Consider the following 21,085-nt stretch of genomic DNA (forward strand, 5'->3'; position numbering starts at 1 on the left):
GTATACAATTACATGGTAACTTTTAAGTACATCTTTCACAGAGTTATCTGAATGTCAAAGTTTTGCCCATTTTTAATGGGCAAAACAAATGCAATGAAACATTATTTATATAACTGTGATGTTTTGGGAATATATACTTTCTGAAATATGCTTTTTTATTATCAAAAGATACTTTCTTTCTCAAATGGGAATAAGAAAAACACTCTATCAGATTCATTCATTACATCGTAGACTTACAGCTGCATCTGAACAGCATTGTATTAGTGTCCATTATTCATATAGCAGGAACATATTCTGGTAAGGTGCTTATGTTCCAAATGAAAAACTGACATTTCAGAAAGGGGGCAGAGGAGAGGGCAGAAGGAGGGGCACCCATCCTCTCCTCCATCAAGATGACACACATGAGAGAATAAGACAGGACTCATTTAGACGTCTGGCTGGAATCAGACCGTCCTCTCTGGGTGAGCCTTCTTGTTCCTTCAGCTCTGCCCTTCTCCCTGCCAAAGCCTGTCAGGGAATTAGCACAGATATCATGCCGGATTTTGCAGGAATTTGGAAAATGAAAAGCAGCGAGAATTTTGATGAACTTCTGAAAGCCCTTGGTAAGACTGGCAGACCACTAACTGTGCAGCATGCTAGCATCTTTGTCTTATGCTTTAGGTTCTCTAATTTATTAGTAGTATTAGTGTATTACCTGCCTTCAGTTTACACAATGTACCTGGGGAAATCATATATAATATATATGTGCTTTTTTCGAACAAGGTAACATCTACAGGTGGGGTTTCAGGCAGATTATAGTATTGTTTAAAAAGCAGAAGTGTTTTTGGGTTGGTTATGTAATGGAAAAGCTTATGGGGTATATTTATAAAGCAGTGAGCATCACATTCACCATTCATTCACTGAAGGTGTTTCTGGTGCATGTGTTTCAAATTATAGCGATTGAGTTACCTGCAGTGAATGTTTTTAAATGTCACATTCACTGCTTTATAAATGTACAGTAAGTGGTACTTGGATGCAATATATATTTACATAACACTTAGGAATTCATCTGCTAAGCGGCAATATCTTAAAAAGATGCATAGAAGTTAAAAGAAGAAGGTATTATACATTATTTACTATTTAAAAGAGTTTTACTTCTGGTGAAGTGAACCGGTAGACATATTACTCTGAACACATCTATAGATGTTTAAAGTGCATACAGATACACTTCTGCAGGAGCAAAAATAACTCCTCAATGAAATCCACATCACTGGGTATTTCAATTATGAGATGTAAAAATGAGAAGCTGTACACTTTCATTCAGGTTGTTTCTCTACCTGATCTAGATTTTTCTCGGAGCACACATGTTATATGGCAATGTAAAAAAAATGAAAACACTCTAAAATTCTAAGACCCTGTAATCTATACTTTTATTCTTAAATATCAGTATAGTTTATTATCTACCTAAGATTCAATAAACATCCTTGATATTATGCTGAGTCAGAATATTTTAAACCCAATAATAGACTGAAACATGCTGACATTTGGGTGAATAGATACATTTTTTTATAAACAAATAAATAATACATTTATTGAATTATCTGTCATTCTAATTATTTTATAAACCACTGTATGTTCTAGCAAAAAAAACAAGCTTGTGGCTTAGATTACCTTGTGGCTTAATTAGGCATACTGATGCCTCGAAAAATGTATTGTTTCTCGTGTTTTACTTTGTCGACACATTTATTGCCTATTGCATAAGTTCTGAGAGATGCATTATGTACATTTTCACTTGAGATCAGTTTACAAAAAAGAGATCTTAATGATTTTTTGACATCAACTAATTTTTGCTCCATAAAAATGTGCAGAAACATCTCCATAATAAGTAAGTTTTAACAAACAGGACTCCAGGTATTGTGTCTACAAATACTTCAAATATTTATAAATAGCAAATAATTGCAGTTTTCAGCCTGCCCAAAAATGTACAAACCGTGTTGGTTGGGGTATTAAGAGTTATGAGTTACAAAATGTGTTACTCATCTAGAGGTGCTATTTTTTTCAGCTTTTGGATATATCCTATTTCTAATTAATTATTCTGAGGTGGTTAAAATCAAAAATATACATTTATATGAGCTGTGGCAAACACAGGAATAAGCTTAAAGATGTAGCTTATTTGTGTATCACACGGCTGTAGATCCTCAAATCATCTCTGAATTGGTGCTGACACTGTCCTTCCTTCTGGAGGGCGGCTACTTTTGTTCCCCATGGCACCTGTGTGTGTCGTAAAATAGCCACCGCTCCAAGCTCACTCCTGTGATAGACTTACAATCTCACATTTAGTTTACTAATTTGTATTAAGATTGTAGTCCATCACGATAGTGAGCTTGGAGCGATGTCTACTTTACAACACACAAAGGGACCATGGGGAACAAAAGTAGATACTGCTCCAAGCTCACTCCCGGGATAGACTACAATTTCACATTTAGTTTACTAATTGGCATTTATTTTGTAGTCCATCACTGGAGCAAGCTTGGAGCGGTGGCTACGGGCTGCTTTACAACACGCACAGGGACCATGGGGAACAAAAGTAGCCACCCTCCAGAAGGAAGGACAGTGTTAGCACCAATTCAGAGACAATTTGAATGATATACAAATAAGCTAAATTTTTACTAATAGTTAAGGTGCTTGAATACATTTTTAAGATTTAACTCCTAAGTTTAGTGTCATTTTAATGTATATATAACCCCCAAAACAAATATTTATATATTGCAGGTTACATGTTTTTCCTTCACTTTCACCTAGTAATTCTGCAAATACTTCCTGTCCCTTCATGTTTTCATTCATTTCTCCTTTGTATCTACAGTATGGGGCAGCCATGGTTGTTACACAGGATGGACTTCAAACATGTCTGTCCTTGTTGATCTTTATAACATGGTAGATTGATGGGACAAGTAGTTTATACAATAAAGATATGTTTCTTTATGTTTTCCTTTAAGCTTACAGGAAGTGACAAGGACATTGCATTTCCGGACAGATCAACAGGTATTTTCTGTACTTGGTGAAACCAATGCAGCCACCAAAATTCACCAACGTGAACTGCAATTTATTCAATTTTTGTTTTGGGGTTTAGATTTGCTTTAAAGGAAACCTTAACCTTGACCTTAAAGATAAGCTTCACTGACCCAGAAAAAAATCAGGCTTCAGCAAGTGCATTGTCATGTATATACCACAGAAGATAATTACAGCATGTATGGCCTTAACAGTGTATATAACTGAAACTTCTTCTGTAAGGCAATTTAGGAGGATTTTCCTGTTATTATTGGGGGAGGGGTTAAAACCATCCTGAATTAAACCAAACATTTAGCCTTCTCCCAAAATAGTTTTCTAGTTGCATAGTTATATAAGAATTGTTAAATCTTAAAATGGGCGAAAATTGTTTATTACATCCTTTGTATATGACCCCAACAATACAGGTGTGAATGCCATGCTCAGGAAAGTAGCAGTGGCTGCAGCTTCTAAACCCCATGTTGAGATCCGTCAGAATGGAGACCAGTTTTATATTAAGACATCTACCACAGTTAGAACTACAGAGATCCAGTTCACAGTTGGGAAAGAGTTTGATGAGGAGACTGTGGATGGCAGAAAATGCAAGGTAGTTCTTCTTTATATATCAATCTTTCATGACACTGTGGACCAATGTGAATCCATTTTTGTGATACATAGTTTATTCAATTAAATTGCATTTAAGAAACGTCAATGTTCCTAAATGTCTCACTGATCAAGTGAATGGCACAATGTAAATGGCTTTGGTTGCAAGTAATCAGTGTTGCAATTTATACGGACTGCAATTCCTCAACTCCAGTCCTCAACGACACTGATCTTCTGCAATAACTCAGATCAGTATTAAATACTTGTAATATTAGTAATTCTCATTGAATAGCATGGGTTAAAACCTGTGTCAGGATTTTACTGTTGTCTGTGTCTCACTGTGGAGGTTTCCCTTACTTCCTGTCCCAAGACAGGAAGTGGAGGAATTCTCCCCTACAGAAACAAACATGGCCATTTAAACTTGACAGAACTTTCAATTCTTCTTCACTGTATACTAGACCCACTCCCCTTATTATAGTAGATTTTCCCTTACTGCCCTCAACTGCCACCTATAACCAGAATAGGAGGAGACAGAAAACTCTCTCAAGGGGGACACATACATCAACAAAATTCATACAGAGATTCTAACCTTCTCTATTTAAAGCAAAAACAACTGTTTTGGTTGAAGTTCACTTTAATAGATTCCAGTTTGCTGTATGTTGAAAGAGAAGTGGTAAAATGTGACCTATCTGTTAATGGGATAAAAGGAAGCTTTAATGAATAGGCTAACGAATAGGTAATTAAACTTTGTAAGGGAGAATTTAAACTGGCACACACAATCCAGTCATAAATATGATTTGTGCCTAGTATTTATATGTGTCTGACCTTTTCATCTGCATTTGCTTGATGGAAGAAAAAGCTCTGTGCTGCAATGGTTTGGGGTGGTAGCAGGAAAAGAAGTAAAGCTTCTCACAGCTCTTTTTGCTTCCACCATATCTGTGCTTACACGTGCACAATTATTTGTGTCATGTTGCTGGCTGCTTGTGCCATATTGGGAAAGCTGATACATAAGAGCACATCCTCCAATATGACTGAAGAGACCACCATTATAGAGATTACTGTTCACATATACAATACAAAAATGTTATGAAAGTTGTTGAAGATATGGTGGATAAAACTGAGACAGAGATGCCGCATGCAATACGGTTCAAACTCATGCCTATTTACATGTAGTAGAAATGCCTATATAGAATAAACTTTTCAAAAGATGAGCAAATGTTTAGATATTTCTCTGTTATATAAAGCTCAGCCAAGCTTTGATAGGTTTGTGATAAGTTTAAAACTCCAAAAATTGCCCTTCACCAAGCATACTATTTTAAGGCTTGGTAAACTATTACAAAAGGTATAATGGAAACCCTTTTTGAAAAACAATTATGGTGAAGTTTAAAAGATACTTCTTTCAACCTATGATCATCCTACATTGGTAGGGTCTGAATTACTAAAACAGTATTTTTAAACTGTCCTGTGTTCTTTTTATATGGTCAACATGACTCAATGGAATTAATAGGTTATCATTTCTAAATTAGATGAATACTAAAAATACTAAATATTGATGTAAATGTTGAGGTCTAAATAAGGTTATAATAAAAAAAACAATATAATTCTTGTCCTATACTATTACAAAAATGGATTTCAGGCTTACTATGCATTTTTGTTAGATAGTATTAAGTAGGAACTGTGAGTACTGCCTAATCAACAATGGCAATACATTCACTGCATATGATAAATGAGGTCCACCCAACAATTGTGAATCATGGTTCACTGCCACAGAAAATTGCAATAAATTCAATATTTAACATTCCTCCATTAGCCTACTAAACTAAGAGCTCGGTATCAAAATTAATGTACTTACTGTACAATCCTTTTCTTTGAGACTATTGAGGGACACAGGAAGTCTTTCACCTCCAGGTTTTGCTGCCATCTACAGGAGGTTTGGACACTGACTAACAAAAAACAACAACTTTAGGCCAGGCCAGGAAACCCCTCCTACTACTGGCATGCCTCAGTTTAGTAGCAAGCAGTCCCTAGAGATTGATCATAAACACAGAGTGGAGTCCAAAAAAAGGATTTTACGGTGGGTACACAAATCCTATCTTCTTTCTTGTCCATTGAGGGACACAGAAAGTCTTTTACCTTCAGGATGTTAAAAAACAGCCAAACTGAAGGGTGAGCATCACAGCAAACAAATGCCAACAGGACAAGAAAGAACTGGGAACTGCCTGCAGCTCCAGGAGCCACCTGAAGGCCCATATGCCTGACACTGGCATCAGCTGAGGCCTCGACATCCACCTGGTAGAGCCTAGAGAACGTGTGAACAGAAGCAAATCTGAGAAATAGTTGCTTGATGCAAAAAGAAGCACACAGATCTAGTAGAGTGCACGTTGATAGGAAAGGGTGGGACCCAATCCTTGATACCAAAAGCCTGGATAATGGTCTGCCTGAGCTACCTAGAAATAGTGGAACAAGAAGCCGGAGCACCCTTCTGGAGTCCATCTGGTATGACAAAAAGAGAATCAATCTTCCTGAAATAAGTAGTAGCTGACAGCCTGAACCACATCCACACAATGGAGGGAAATTTCCTTTGGGTAAACAGGAGCCAGAGCTAGGGAGGGAAGAACCATATCCTGGTTTAGCTATAAGGCAGAAAATACCTTAGGCAAGAAGGAAGTCCTGGGCCTCAACATCACCTTGTTCTCATACAAAACTAGAAAAGGCTCCTCGCGGGGTAGGGCTGCCCGTTTGGATACTTGCCATGCTGTTAAAGCAAGTGACTGTAAAGCAGGATAATAAATCGGTTCCTGAGACAGAAGATCCTGATAATCTGGCAGATCCCACAGAGCTTCTGCCAGGAGTCTTCGGTGTACCACATCCACTGAGGCCGGTCTGGAGCAATGACAATAAACAGAATGCCCTGTATCTCAATTCTGCAAAGCAGATAAGCGAGTTGTTTTTAAGGGAGAAAAGGCATAGATCAGGGTGTACTGATCCCACAGAGCCACCAGACCATCCACTGGTTCCTCCCTGATGGTTGCTGTAGCGTTGTCTGACTGAACCCAATACAGATTACTTTTGAGCAGGATGCTGTAGAGACAGCCAGATCACCCAAAGTTCCAGAATGTTGATTTGGAGACGGGACACCTTAGACGACCAAGTCCTCTGCACTGACAAAGGACTCCTTTGTCGTGGCATTTGTTGTGAGGATCTTCAAAACGACTGGAAGGAAGGACTTCCCCAGTACCAGAGCTGGAAACATGACCCGCCAACAAGCCAGGGGACAACCTCTGTCCAGGGACTGTATTGACTTGTCCTATGACAATAGAATGTTTTGTTGTAGAAGTCTGGAGTGAAACTGGGCAAATGTGAACGTGTTTGTACTTATGTCCTTTACAGTTGATTGAACATCCTGTCAAATGCTTTGGAAGCAGTCAGTACTACATCAACTCCAAAACACTAAAGGGAAAACCTAAAATGCACCCATATTGATGCATAATAACTGGTTTTATAGCTCTATATATTTTTATACATTTTTTTAGCCTGTTGTAGGAGATGATGCTTCACAGAAACAACTCCCTGCTTCTGCAACAACCCTCCATAACAGTATCTGCTACTAATTGCAAAACCAAACACAAATTATCAATATAAAATAACATAGCACATAACAAAGAATGCAGTGCAGTGCCCACAGCTATTTAAGTGTGTAACCCTCCATAAAGAAAGAAGCCCCATTTTAATTATATGGATAAGCCCCATAAAAATAACCATAAAATAATATATTCCCCACTTAAGTGCGGAAAGTAGAAGTGCTTTAATATAACACAATGACGGCAGAGTGAGTGAAATAGCTGGACACGTTACAGCTGTCAGTGGAAATACATTAGTGTAACAGATGATACACATAATGGCCTACAATGTGCTATATATTTCTTTGGCTGACACACTGAACGTGAATTGGCTACATGATTGCATCCCAGACATTACACAGACCAATGCGATGTACAGTTTATTAATCCTGACATGGCACGGCATGAAGCCATGATTTATATGGCCGCCTCACATCTGCCCTTTTATACAGATCACACTAAAAAAGATGGGCTGGATTTACAAGAGTATTCATGCGGCAAGAAGGGTATAACAATAAAATATACAGTGGAACAAATTGGCAGAATTAAAAAAATTATTTGTTTTTACTAGTCGCTGTAGCAACTTCATAATTTGTAGTTTTAAAGTTTTATTCTTCACTTTGCTTCTAAATTTAATTTCCCAGTAAATTCTTCACGCCATCCCCACCTTTTCCCTTGTAGTTTGCACCCAAGGCTCTTTTCTGCAATTGTTTTGGCCATTTACTCCATGAAATTGCCTTATGATCATCACAAAATGAATTCTGTGATGCTCAATCTGTATACAGGCAGTCCCCGAGTTGCATACATCCGACTTACATACGACTCCTACTTACAGACAGAGGCTATTACTATGCAGCAGGGGTAGTTGTAATGCTACCACGCTCGTGCTGACGAGGAGTGCCTGCCTTTTTGGGTCTGGTTTCTAGTACTGTACGTACATTACAGGAAGTTGGCTCTTGTTAGACGTGCAGATGAGGGGTGCCCACCTCTTCTTCCGGGTCACTGTGAGGTTTTTACTGCTGTCTGTATCCTCATTAGAAAGATTTAGGGGGTGATTTACAGACCCTATCTTGTTCGTAACCCGGGAACTGCCTGTATGTAGATAGGCATGGTGCCATGGAAGAACTGCTGGAAGTAAAGAGTGCTATTAAGTGGTCAAGAAACTACCATGATTCTATGGCTAGGATATGTTTAATACTGCTTAGATCTGCAAAAGCATAATAGCTTTGATCAAAGTGAAGTAGTATGTACTGTATTTTTCGTGTATAAGACGCTACTTTTTCATTAAAATGTTTACCTAAAAATAGAGGGGCGTCTTTTACACGGGGGCCGAGAGGAGAACTGTGGTTGCAAAACTGCCGAAAGTGCCGCTACCACTGCAAACTACCGTGGCCTCACGAGTGAAACTTTGGATTGCAGAGACAAGATACGTTTTCCTCCAATCATAAATCTTTTGTACCTGACGTCAGCTGTTGCTGGGGAGAGTGGCTCTGTAATCCGCTCTCCCCAGCAACAGCTGACGTCAGGTACAAAAGATTTATGATTGGAGGAAAACTGTTATCTTGTCTCTGTAATCCGATCATAAATCTTTTGTACCTGACGTCAGCCGGCGCTCGGGAGAGCGTGTAGCCAGTGCCCGGAGCTGTAATGTCAGAACATAACGTGATTGAGGTAAGTGTGATGCATTATACCATTTAAAATATTGATTTCGGAATTTTGGGTAAGAAAAGTTGGGGGCGTCTTATACATTACATAGGGGCGTCTTATAGACGGAAAAATACGGTAGTATGTAACTCACAGCTATTAGAGGCATGCCTGAGGTACATGCAGCTCATCACCTGCAGCACATACATTAGCAAGCTGTGAAATAAGTACAACATACATATCTGTCTATGAGATTGAAAAAAAGTATCTACTAGCAAAAAAGAATATGTACTGATTAGGATTAGGCTGTGTGGGTTGTCAACTCTTAAACTAAAGATGCTCTCTGGGAGCTATTTATATTCTTTCCACCTACTCAGATCAGTTATTAAACGTTCTTAACTAATTATAGGAGAACTAAATGATTTATAACTAACTGCCACACAAGTGATTTTCTAATGTAATCTTGATATAACCACAATGTTTTCTCCTAGTACCATGTGCTTTTGAGATTTGAAATAAAGCTAAAACACTTGCATGACCTGGATGGCAAAATATTTTCTCAACAGATGTGGACTTTCAATTTATCTTTCAAATATCAAATCAGCCCTGCATGTCATCTAGCCTGCAGAAAGGACCCATTCAAGCAGCTTAAGCAACACCAAGTACATATGTGAGTCAGTCACAAGGCCTGTGTATAAAGCACAAACATTCAATACTACTCGTGAATTCCCAGGCTGCTCCTGGTAGTGGCGATAAGTGATTTAGATGGGACTCAGAAGTATCAGTGCACCTTATGCATTCAGCTGGCTGGTTGGCTCATTTAGTCGTTGGCTAACTGTTGAAATGTGTGTCAATATAGTTTGCATCATTTACCTTCTTTCCATATTTGTTTCCCTTATTCTATTCCAGAGTTTGCCCTTGGATAGGTAGTGCCTCTGTATTTTTTTCCAATACTGGCATCTTTCAATAGGAGCACATTTTTTACAGCACCCCACCACCACCACTACCACCAACTGCCTACTTTCACATGGTAGGCCTGTTAATATTATAAATCTGCAGCTTAAACGACTGCTGTAGCTGGAAAAAAAAATCTTTGGAGAGCTACAAAGGGTATTGATGGTACAATGAATCTGTAATTTGCATTTCTAATTAATAACACAGTGGATGTTGCTTTTAATTAGGAGGCATGTTTTCCTGTTTTCCATTGTGTAGACTGCTTAGTAGATAATCCTGGAGATGGTGTTGATTTAGTTAAGGCAAATAGGCTGTTCACTTTGCAAGGGAATGTTCCCTTAACTTACTACACCCAAATAAAAGCAAAGTAAAAAAAACAGTATTTTGTTTGCACATTATTGGATTATGGAAGTCAGCACAGCTTCATCTCATTCACTATGTTAAGAGAAAACTCACTTGCGCTGTTAAAATCCCCTTCCAAAGTGAACAGCTTATTTTCCTTAACCAAAAAGGAAAACCAACCCCGCTGTCTCATGTTTCACATTTTATATTATGTTTTGTGTTTTGTTTTCTGTATCTCTTGACATAGGTGTATTAGTTATCTTCTTTGTATTCCTTGTTATTAGAGTTTTCCTGTATGGGAGAAGGCAAATAAGATCTACTGTAAGCAGACTCTAGTGGATGGGACAGGACCCAAGACATATTGGGCTCGTGAACTTGCAGGAGATGAGCTGATTCTAGTAAGAAAATCTACATTAATTTGTAAAGGAACATTCGTTTCTGTAATTACATATATCAGTCTAAGAAGACTTAAATGGATATTCAAAAATATGTGGGCTCCAGTGATCCAAATCTAAAAAGCCGCCTTCCAGCCTGGCTTTCATTTTCACCTGTAAAGTAAACCTGCCATAAGGTAAATTATGGAGCTGCATTTGCTGACTTCCTTTTTAAAATGCTAGTTGTTGGAGCAGTATGTTGATCCATTGCTTCGGTTAATAAATCAATGACCCCAAAACAAGTGTTTGGTTAGAAAAGTCAGAGATAAGTCCTTAGCTGCATACTTCTTTCAAGTCAGTAACTCAAAGTTTTACAGCCAAAGGGTCAGCAGGACAGCCAGGCAACTAAGATTTTCAGCAGGTGAGGTCGTGTACCAATCAAATCATGCCGCATATAGTAGAACGACTGATCAGATCATTTGAGTGGGAGAACCAAATTAAAATATTTTGTATTATTTATCTTATTGATATTGCACTGGTATATTACAGAGTGCTTTGAACCAATAGCATCAAACACTGCTACAGATGAGTTTACAGTCAAATCTCACTAGCTTAGTTATACAAGTGAACACATATAGACACACTATGGACAATATGGTTAGAAGCCAGAATGTATTTGGGTTGTAGGAGGAAACCACCTGGAGGATATGCAAACAAATAATGGGACAATTTCATGTGGATTTTGTGTCTGATAGAAATTGAATCCAGGATCCTAGAACTGCAAATCAAGAATGCTAACATTATGTGCTGGATCAACGTAGGGAGATGGTGTGAAACTCAAAATGTTTGTTAATGGCAAAAGTTCCTGTTATTCTGCTAATGAGTTTGTGTAGCAGTGACAAAGAACACACTGCTGTTTCTCACCCCACTGTGGCCCATGGAGGCAGCATGATTAAATCACATTGTACCCAGCCCACATTTACACTTAGCAATATTAATTCCTCTCATTAGTACAGTATATACAGATGAGCTGGCCAGACAGTCAGGTCAACAAAAACATGTTAATACAAGAAAGTCTTTGTTATCTGACCAAACGCTCATTAACATTACACGTATACAAAGAGGTCGTTGTGCTATTGCTCATTATAACTGTGGCCTGAAATTTTTTTCTGTTCAAAATTGCCTTTATTATTATTTTCAACCTGATCTAAAAAAAAAAAAAAAAATCACTTCCAGATCTTCCTTTCAACCCCAAACCTGACTCAGTTGCTTTCCGGCCATGAGTCACACACCAGTCTGGCAGTAGAAGAGATTTCTGGAGTATAGCAGATTGGCCATGTCAGAAAATTGCTAGTCTATTTTAAGCATATGCTTAAAGTGGATTGAAAGAAAGTGAAGAAGTTGCCCACATCAACCAGTTAGATTAGATTTTTACTTTTAAAGTATGAACAAAAAAAAACTGCTGCTGATTTAAAATATCCATAATCAACTATTGACCTGTAGCAGTTGGAAAATGTGCAAAAAGGGAAGGTTGGATAAATATACCATGTCCAAAACGAGGACCAGTTGGTCAACAGAAGAATGCTTAAGATTGGCATTCCTAGCCCTTGCCTTCAAGAAAAAGAACGCTTCAACATAGATAGCATGACAATAAGTTGACAATAAGTTGGTCAGCCAGAGAAGACTCAAGCCTAGTATTGACAAATGTTACTTCAGGGAAAGGAAGGAGCACAATAAAAAAGAGGGGACCTGATAAGACAGCCAACCTCACAAGGAGATAGCCATGGGTGAGAAACCTGTCACGGTGTAATAATGCCAATGGTTGGAAAATAAATTATTCACAATGTTTGTAGAACTGAAGGGTATTAAACCAGTATCTTCCTAAAGGAGAGGGTAGGGGGAAAAAACTACTACCCTAGCAGAAAAGATAGGCAGGGATGATACACTGTAACCTAGATTGGAGTGCAATAATACTCAGATGGGAAGGAAGAGAAAGTATCCTTCCAAACAAACATCCGAGGTGTTCCATAGGTGTGATAGACCCAGAAAAAAAGAACCTGCCTAACCAATTACTCATGATATCATTCTAAGGGGTTGATTTACTATAAACACGCCACAAACAAGTATACACCTCTGTAGTGTGTTCCCTCCCAGCATGATCTATTGGTGGAATCTAGACACCTTTGTAGTGTGTACACACCCAGCAGGTGTGTTGTGCAAAGCCCTGCATGAATTGCAAGGTGATGTTGTGTAAATTAGCTCTACATTGTGTTGCTTGCGTTGATGAATGCAGGAATGTAAATGCATGAGCTAACCATTTTTTTCTAAACTGTGAAGCAGCATTATATATGCATCATGTGCATGATTTTTCCATATATGGCATTAGTGGAAATATGCTTTTAGAGACTTTTTGGTTGATAAATACGTTTTGCTGTGTAAAAATCACACGCACCTAGTGCGTGCGTGTGTTTAGGTTAGTAAATCACCCCCTAAGACTCATATAACCTTGAGACTGATTGAGCATAGGAAAGAGGAAGGAATCTGACCAGACATCTTACAAAGACTGTAGATTACCTGCAGTGCCTATCTCCCAGTGAGCAAGTCCCACAATCTGCAGCAGGGTCCCATCAAGTCTTGTTTGCTGGTCATCTAGATTAACACAGGACCTTCCAGAGATAGACACTTTCCCCAAGCAGAAAAAGAGAGGCACTCAAGTACCAAGCTCTCATCCATCAATATAGAGGTAATCTGTTAAAAAGATCCAGAAGGGCATATTGTGGTTCTAGAAGAAACAGTGCGGTCAGAAACAACATGCTCAGTAATGTCCAGAATAGGGAACTTTGTCAATTGACCTTTCTGCAGGAAGTTTCCTAACCTAAATGGGGAAGCCGGTGAAAAACCTGCATTACATAGGAAAGAGGTCAAAGGTCCACAAGGAGTGGACCAGGGTTGAACTGAACAGCCCTGCATGATGGTGACCTAAGGTTATCAGTGCTAGACCCCTGGCAAATCATATATAGATGATGTTTGCAGATGATGTTTAGCATTGTTTAAACTGCAAGAATCCAGGAAATCCACCTTTTTTAAAATTCTTTATTTAAATTTTGAACAGCGGGGTAACAATTAATCTGAATATACGTTAAACAAACCGTATGCCCAAGATACGTCATATTCATACGCTTAAGTCGCTAATCTCATGAAGGTCACAGGTAGCCATGGGTGACCAAGTCAATCTGGGTGGGCTGTGGATTAGGGCCGGAGGCTAAATGATCCACATGATGCTTTAGTAACAGGAGCAGCAGAGGAATGTGCCTTCCCTAAGCTGAATATTGGTAAAAAGGAGAATGGAGTGCACATGTGCAACATGTGACAGTTCTACCTCTTACTGCAGTGAAGTGGGAAATTTGAAAAGGGCACCCAATGTTACCAACTGTGAGGTAGTTCCCGGTGCATCAGCCTGATGGGCCTTACTCACTAAGCAAGCCTTCAGAGATAGGGCCAGACACCAGAATCTGGACCCAGAAAGCACTCTGTGCCTAACACACTTCCAAAACTGTTTTGAAAAACTGTTGCTGAGGATGTTGCGGAGGACATGAATAAAAGTGTGTCTTGATGGAAGTCAATAAAGAGGAAATATTACAAAACAAATAGGCCAGCAAAAATAGTTATATTCTTGTTTTTTCAGAAGAGCTGAGGACAAAGTGTCCAAACTCCTAGAACAGTACCAAAGAACTGAGGCATGGCAAGATGGTAAATAAATAAACAAGGTTATGCTATCTCATTAATGACCACTTAAGATTGGTAACAGCTACTTGCTAGGCTCCGCTTAATGGTCGTCTGCTTACCAGTCAGTTGCAGTCTTGGTACTACTAACAGAGTTTAGGAAGATGTGATGCTTAAGATTTGCTAGCTAAAACATAAAAATGTGAATTGTAACTACATAAACCACATACAGTACATCTTTAATAAAGTATAATTTCACCCCTTGCTGAAAATACTCTTCTTGGCAGAATTGTTGTTTTAAAATACCGTGCAACTGAACACACAGAATAGCCACACATTTCTTTATTAAAGTGACATTAAAGTATAATTTTCCCCTCCCCCAGTGTTAGTGTAGGGTCTTACCTTAAATGATGCCTCTTAATCAGATCATCTTCTTCCTTAGTGTCATTTTTAGCTGTCCCTCCAGCGCTGCTGCGGGTCTACGATCCAGCGCTGACTCCTCTGTCCTCCTCTTCGCTCATGTCCCACGGAGTCTGTGCGAGTGCATGCTGCTCCATATACTTACCTTGTGTCTCTCCTCGTCTCCCGGCTGAATATCTGAACTGCGCATGCGCCCGCCCCAAGATCCTTTGCGGCCTCCTGAGAAATGTTCAGATGTTCGGACGAGAGCGCGTGGCAAAGACACAGGTAAGTTTAAACCTGTTTCAAAAGTTTTTTGTTTCTTTTAAAAAAAAAAAAAAGTTTTTGCATATACGTATCTACTAGCAGTAGATATATGCAAAAAATGTGAGGGTTTAATAACCCTTTAAGTTAAGCAGTGCACACAGTTTGGTAGACATTTGAAGTGGAACTACTTACTTATATTATGTAGGCAGTTTTGTGAATAATATTTTATTAAAAGAGTAATTTTTTATAAATTCTGTCTGCCAAAGGAGCATTCTGAGTTAAACAAGATAACGTTTGTAAAAAAGAAAGTCTAGAAAATGTGTATGTGTATATGTAGACATCTATATATACTGTATATAGATATATACATACTCTGTTTATATACAGTATATTCATAGACTACTGGACAAAAGTTTTAGAACACCCCCATTTTTCCAGTTTTAATGAAATGTTCAAGTTTAGGTTAACAAAAACTGCAAAATAATGTACATTTCAGAGTTATACAAAAGGCCTTTATGGTTTAACAACTCACAGTTGTTCTGCAGCAATGTAAGCAAATTAAGCCTTGAAAGTTTTACTAACAATTCCTACAGGTGTCCCACCTTTTGTTTATTACTCACAAGCCCTCTGTCTGTATAAAAGCAGTGTTGGAACAGACTGTGTTACTACACACTCTCAAGCAACATTTGGACAGTATTGTACTGCAGGGAGTATTAAATTGCTCTCAAAATGGTTAGAAAAAGGCAATTCCCAAAGGAAAACAGACAGACCATTATAACACTTAAAAGTGTAGGCCTTCGCTTTAGAGAAATTGCAGAGAAGTACAGTACAGTTTCCTACACCATCAAAAGGCACTTGAAAACTGGAGGAAAGTCTGACGGGAAGAGATCTGGCAGACCCAAAGCCACAACAGAATCAGAAGACGAGTCAACAGCTTGCATGACAGGCGGCTCCCAGGACAACAGCTTCAAGCACAGCTTAACACTCATCGAAGTAAGTCTCAGTTTCAACTGTGAAGAGAAGACTTTGAGCTGCAGGTTTGACAGGTCAAATGACAGTAAAAAAGCCGTTGCTAAGGTGGCTTGTCTGGGCCATGAAACACTGCCAGTGGACTACTGAAGACTGGAAGAAGGTCTTTTGGACCAATGAATAAAAATTTGAGATCTTCAGTTCATCATGCAAAATTTTTGTACACCATTGAGTAGGCAGAAGGATGGTTCTTGGTGTTGAACACCAACTGCCAAACATAGAGGAAGCATGATGGTCTAGGGCTCTTTTGTTGGATCCAGAGTTGGCGACTTGCACAGAGTGAGTGGCACCCTGAACCAAAACTACTATCACAGCATTTTGCAGTGCCATGCAATACCCTCTGGTGTATGCCTAGTTGGTCAGTGCTTCATCCTACAGCAAGATAATGACCCAAAACATACCTCCAGGTTGTGTCAGAACTAGAAATTAGGCTTCAAATCATGGAATGGCCAGCACAGTCTCCAGACGTAAACCCCATTGAGCTGGTTTTGGATGAACTGGACAGAAGGGTGAAAGCAAAGCAACCTACAAGTGCAACACATTTGTGGGAACTTCTGCAACAGTGTTGGGAAGAACTTTCCAAACAATATTTGATTTCCGTTTCAGAAAGAATGCTAGGAGTGTGTTCGGCTGTTATATCTGCAAAAGGTGGCTACTTTGATGAGTCAAAAATGTAGATTACATTTTGTTAAAGAAAATTATTCCATGATTTCTTTTGGATGTCCATTTGATTATTTATTTGTTCTACGCTTTAGTTTCAGAGTACATTGAGACATTAAACTGCGTAGATTTCAATAAAAACTGGACAAATGGGGGTGTTCTAAAACTTTTGACCAGTAGTTTATATAGTGATTTAGAATTAGGGATATGCCTATGATAAGTTGTCTTGTGCCTAATTATTCCTACTTTCTTTACAGGTTTTTGGGGCAGACGATGTGGTCTGTACAAGGATATATGTAAAAGCATGAAAACAAATTAATACATGCTCTCAGAACCTTTCTTTACCCATCAGCTATGTAAGGATCCTGCCACACCAGTCCATCTGTTGTATACTTAAAGGTTGAAATAGTGTTGTCATTCACTAGTAGAATCAGACTGCGCTCTTACAAAATGCATTGTTTTTATAGTAGTGCCCAAAGCTTCTGGGGCATGAATCTCCAATGATCTGAAAAAGCTCAGTGTGCATTGGTGCTATTTCAATACATATTGCCAAGCATGTTTACTCTTAGTTCTCACCATGTCACCTATTTTATTGCTAAACAGCCAATAAATAGTCTACTAACTTTTAGGGACAGCCTTTTCTTTAGTAGATTTTATTAAAATCTCTAGAATTAATAGGCACTTAAATGCATACATCAATCAGTTGAACTATACATCCCAGACACCCAGGGCAAATTGACAAATTCCATACAGAAACTAGCACCTTTAAGATAGCACCAAACTTGAATTTGTTGTGCCAAGTAAAAAAGCAGCCATTTCTGCTGTGTACATAGTGACTTATGCCTTAATAATACATGTATGTGTGACCAAACATCTACTCATAAAATAGCTTTTTGGATGAATTGACAGCTCAGTCATTTGCTTTCTGGTGCAATGGGATTATGGGTCATATGGTATGGCGGTAATTTAGCATGTATTACAATTCCCCCTTTTTATTAAGGTATACCATGTTTTCCATACACATTTGTTTTAGATATACGTATTGTCATGATTGTAGGCATCTTTTCATACTGGCAAGGAAATATTCAACTTTCGTTGAGAAAAAAGTAATTCTAATGCTACCATATCGGCAAAAGAATGAAGATACAGGAATCACACATTTAAAATAATTACATGTAAAGTCTACAAAGTCTCTCTGGACTTTTTGTATTGCTGGGTCACATTTTTAAAACAGGGCTGAAATCATTAGTTAGAGCGAGGGGTTCATGGTTTGGCACTCACATATAAAGTGCTAAAAATCCAGACTTTATTACAGCTGAATTTCATGCTGATATATAAACACCACTACAATACTAGTGCAAGTACAAGTACCTGAATCTGTTTTCATATCAGTCTCCTGTAATAACCTGTACAGAAACACTTTCTCTTGGGAGAGCTTAGTCCAGCACTAGAAGCCCACCAGACTATTCTGCAATGCATGTGTGCTGAACATGCTAACAGATGGAGAGTATGCTGTAAGAGGCATGACCTGTGGGCTTCACTAGTAATCAGGAGGGTGGTAGTGAAAATAGATGTGCTGTTGCAGAAAAGGTTAACTATGTTCAAATATGTAAAAAAATCCAGTGGTTCAGAGTTACTCTATATGTATATGTATTGTAAATGTGTGTTTATGTGCCTCCCTGGAGTTCAGCGTTAAAAGCCATCTATATAGGAGTCATAGTGCACATGATTCAAATAAATGAATCAGTGTTCCGTGCTTACATCTTGGCAATTGGTGAGCACAGAGATCACACTGCAGAGGGGTATATGGTTAATTTGCATCTTGATGGTGCTTTATCAAGACCACGTGGAAACTGACAGTTTTTTGATGGAAAAAATCAGGTCTGGATTCCATGGGTTAGTTTGGGGGATTGGTTTGAGGTGTAGATGACTCACACAAAAGGCCCAAGAGTACTAAAGTTTGGAGGCTTCCAATGGCCACTGTTACCCTAAAAAATATTCTGTGACGTCCTCCCAATGCAAATATGTTAGCAATTTATATAGCACCTTACAAGACTCGTGATTGTAGATTCATGGACAGGTTGACATCATCACACTGAACATAGAAATCAGTGTAACCCTACAAAAGGCCTTGAGGTACAGTATTAGAAATGCTTTTCACTTAAATCTTCATAGGAAACACTTCTTGTTACTGTCAATAAACAAGTCAACAATTAAGGGAGAATAACATACCCAGGGCACTTCATAAATAATAAAATGCCTATCCAGAACCTGATGACCAGTTTACTGCCTGTAATGTATGACAGTATGGTTTGATAAAACGCTAACATAATTACAACCTATTTGGGAAAATGTTTACAATACCTGCATTAAAAAAGTGAAAACAAATTAATATACTATATATACCCAGCATTACTTTATTTGTGACTTTATTCCATTAATTTTCTCCTAAATTAAAATGAGCTCTAGGTTTAGGTACTGACATCTGTAAATGCAGCCATCTTAGCACTTTGGCATTGCAAGGAAAAAATGAAAAACAGCGAAGAGACGACAACATAGCACTTTTACTATGCAGCATGTGGTCAGATTGTGTTGTATTCAGTAGTGAATAGTAAAACGTTTACACAAGTCTGCCATTTTAACAATACTGTGGAGGTAAGATGTCCGTACCACGCATAACAAAGATGCCTGTGACGCAAAGAGTAAGATCTTATTTTTGATTGAACATCTGGACCAAGGCTGCATTTCATAAGGACGCAGTCTGTCTTTTATCCCTTACTACTGAAGGGGACTGGGATACACTACAAAGCACCACTCCCTACAAAAACCATACCTTGAACAATGTTCTTTGTATTGTGTACTGTGCCTTTGATCAGTGTCTCATTACACATCTGCTCTTGTTACTTTGTGATTTAATAAAGTTATTTCAATAAAAAAACAAACCGTATTGTTATGTTTTCTAAGAATTAAACATGTCTATCCAACAACACTGACAAAAGTGACAAAACTATTACAATCGCATCATTCTAAGGCTCCTTTCACACGGGCGGGCTGACCATCTGGTCTTTTTTGTTTTTCAGCCAGACCCGATCAGATGCCCAATGCAAGTCACCTGGTTACCCCCTCCTCCGACTGGGTCCGAAAAATACCAGACTGAAGAGTGTTCCATTTCGATGGACCTTATTGTGGGTTGGGGGTAATCTGACGTAACATTAGATTTCCCATAGACCGACATGGGGTGCGGTAAATGCAATTGTGGAATCTTGTGATGGAGGAAAAACTGTACAGACATGGATGTCACAGCGGTGACATCCCCTCCGTACTGCTCTGATCAGAAGAGATTCCGTGCATGGATCCTCTGCTGATCAGCCTGTGTGAAAGGGGCCTTAAACAGATGTTACCTCGATGTTCAATAAACAATATTAGTCTGTATTTTCAGAATTATCCAAGAGGTAGATTTCATACAACTATTTTTGAAATGAGAAGATAAATATGTTCAATTAGTTTGAAACATATTATGTGTTTGCAGTGATTTAACATGTGTCCAATCTATAATTGTTTGTTCCCTACATCTGCAACAACCTAAAACATGCTTCTGTAAATTTTAAAGCTGAACTAAAGTCCAATAATAAAGAAAAATGCAAGAAGGTAGAGTTTTTGGCAGATGAGACATGCACAGTCATTAACTGATCTTTTTAATCAATCTCTCTTTCCAAAAAGCATGTAACCCTGAACAAAAACATCTTTACCCTAAAATGTAACTTTCCTGGAGTTCTCATACAATGACAATTTAGACAACATGAGTACTGCTGCCAATTCTCTGTTGCCATACTTGCGTACTTTCTAAGATTTAAGAATGTAAGTACAGTATATTTAAAAAGGGCTCTTACTTTTTTGGGGGTTGAATTACTAAAGGCAAATAGGCTGTTCACTTTGTAAAGGAATTTGCACTTAGAAGGGGAAGCTTGTCTTTAGTTTAGTGAATGAGGGGAAGCTCTGCTGTCTTCCATCATCCAATCATGTTCAAGAAAGATGCTGTTTTTTTTTTAAATTTTCCTTGCACATGATTGGGTATTCTTTACAAAGTGAAGCTTCACCACATTCACTAAGCTAAGGGAAACTTCCCTGCAAAGTGCAAATTCCCTTGCAAAGTGAACAGCCTATTTGCCTTTAGTAAATCAAACTCTTTGGGGTCTATTCACGGAGCTGCTGAAGGATCTGGCCGTAGCTTCGGCTGATCCTTCGGCTAGCTTCAGCCCCAGGACCCCTTCGGTTCAGTAGAACCGAAGGGGTGCTGTACGGGCTATTCACAATAGCCCGTACAGCTCCCGATCATGGGCGAGCAGCTCAGCCGAGCTGAACGCATATGCATCGGCTCGGCTGAGCCGTGCTGAAAGCCGAAAATGGCCGAGCGGCCGGCCATTGGCCGGCCAACAGCCTGCTTCT

At 38.7% G+C, this 21,085-nt stretch overlaps 1 protein-coding gene across 1 annotated transcript; it reads left to right on the top strand.

Moving 5' to 3' along the window:
• The first annotated feature begins 287 nt into the window (after positions 1–287).
• Positions 288–17,256, top strand: CRABP1 (cellular retinoic acid binding protein 1). The gene is made up of 4 exons (XM_018552773.1): positions 288–602; positions 3,453–3,631; positions 10,472–10,585; positions 16,897–17,256. Exons 1-4 carry the CDS (start codon positions 533–535, stop codon positions 16,945–16,947), a joined length of 414 nt encoding a protein of 137 aa, XP_018408275.1. The 5' UTR covers positions 288–532; the 3' UTR covers positions 16,948–17,256.
• The last annotated feature ends 3,829 nt before the right edge of the window (positions 17,257–21,085 follow it).

The sequence above is a fragment of the Nanorana parkeri genome, unplaced genomic scaffold (assembly GCF_000935625.1).
Source record: "Nanorana parkeri isolate BGI_ZX_2015 unplaced genomic scaffold, ASM93562v1 scaffold97, whole genome shotgun sequence".
NCBI lineage: Eukaryota > Metazoa > Chordata > Amphibia > Anura > Dicroglossidae > Nanorana > Nanorana parkeri.

What these genes read in the sequence shown, in the direction of transcription:
- CRABP1 (XM_018552773.1), top strand. Translation starts at nt 533, where the DNA reads ATGCCGGATTTTGCAGGAATTTGGAAAATGAAAAGCAGCGAGAATTTT. An exon ending in TGAACTTCTGAAAGCCCTTG is followed by an intron (nt 603 to 3,452) that starts GTAAGACTGGCA and finishes CCAACAATACAG; the next exon opens with GTGTGAATGCCATGCTCAGG. An exon ending in TGGATGGCAGAAAATGCAAG is followed by an intron (nt 3,632 to 10,471) that starts GTAGTTCTTCTT and finishes CCTTGTTATTAG; the next exon opens with AGTTTTCCTGTATGGGAGAA.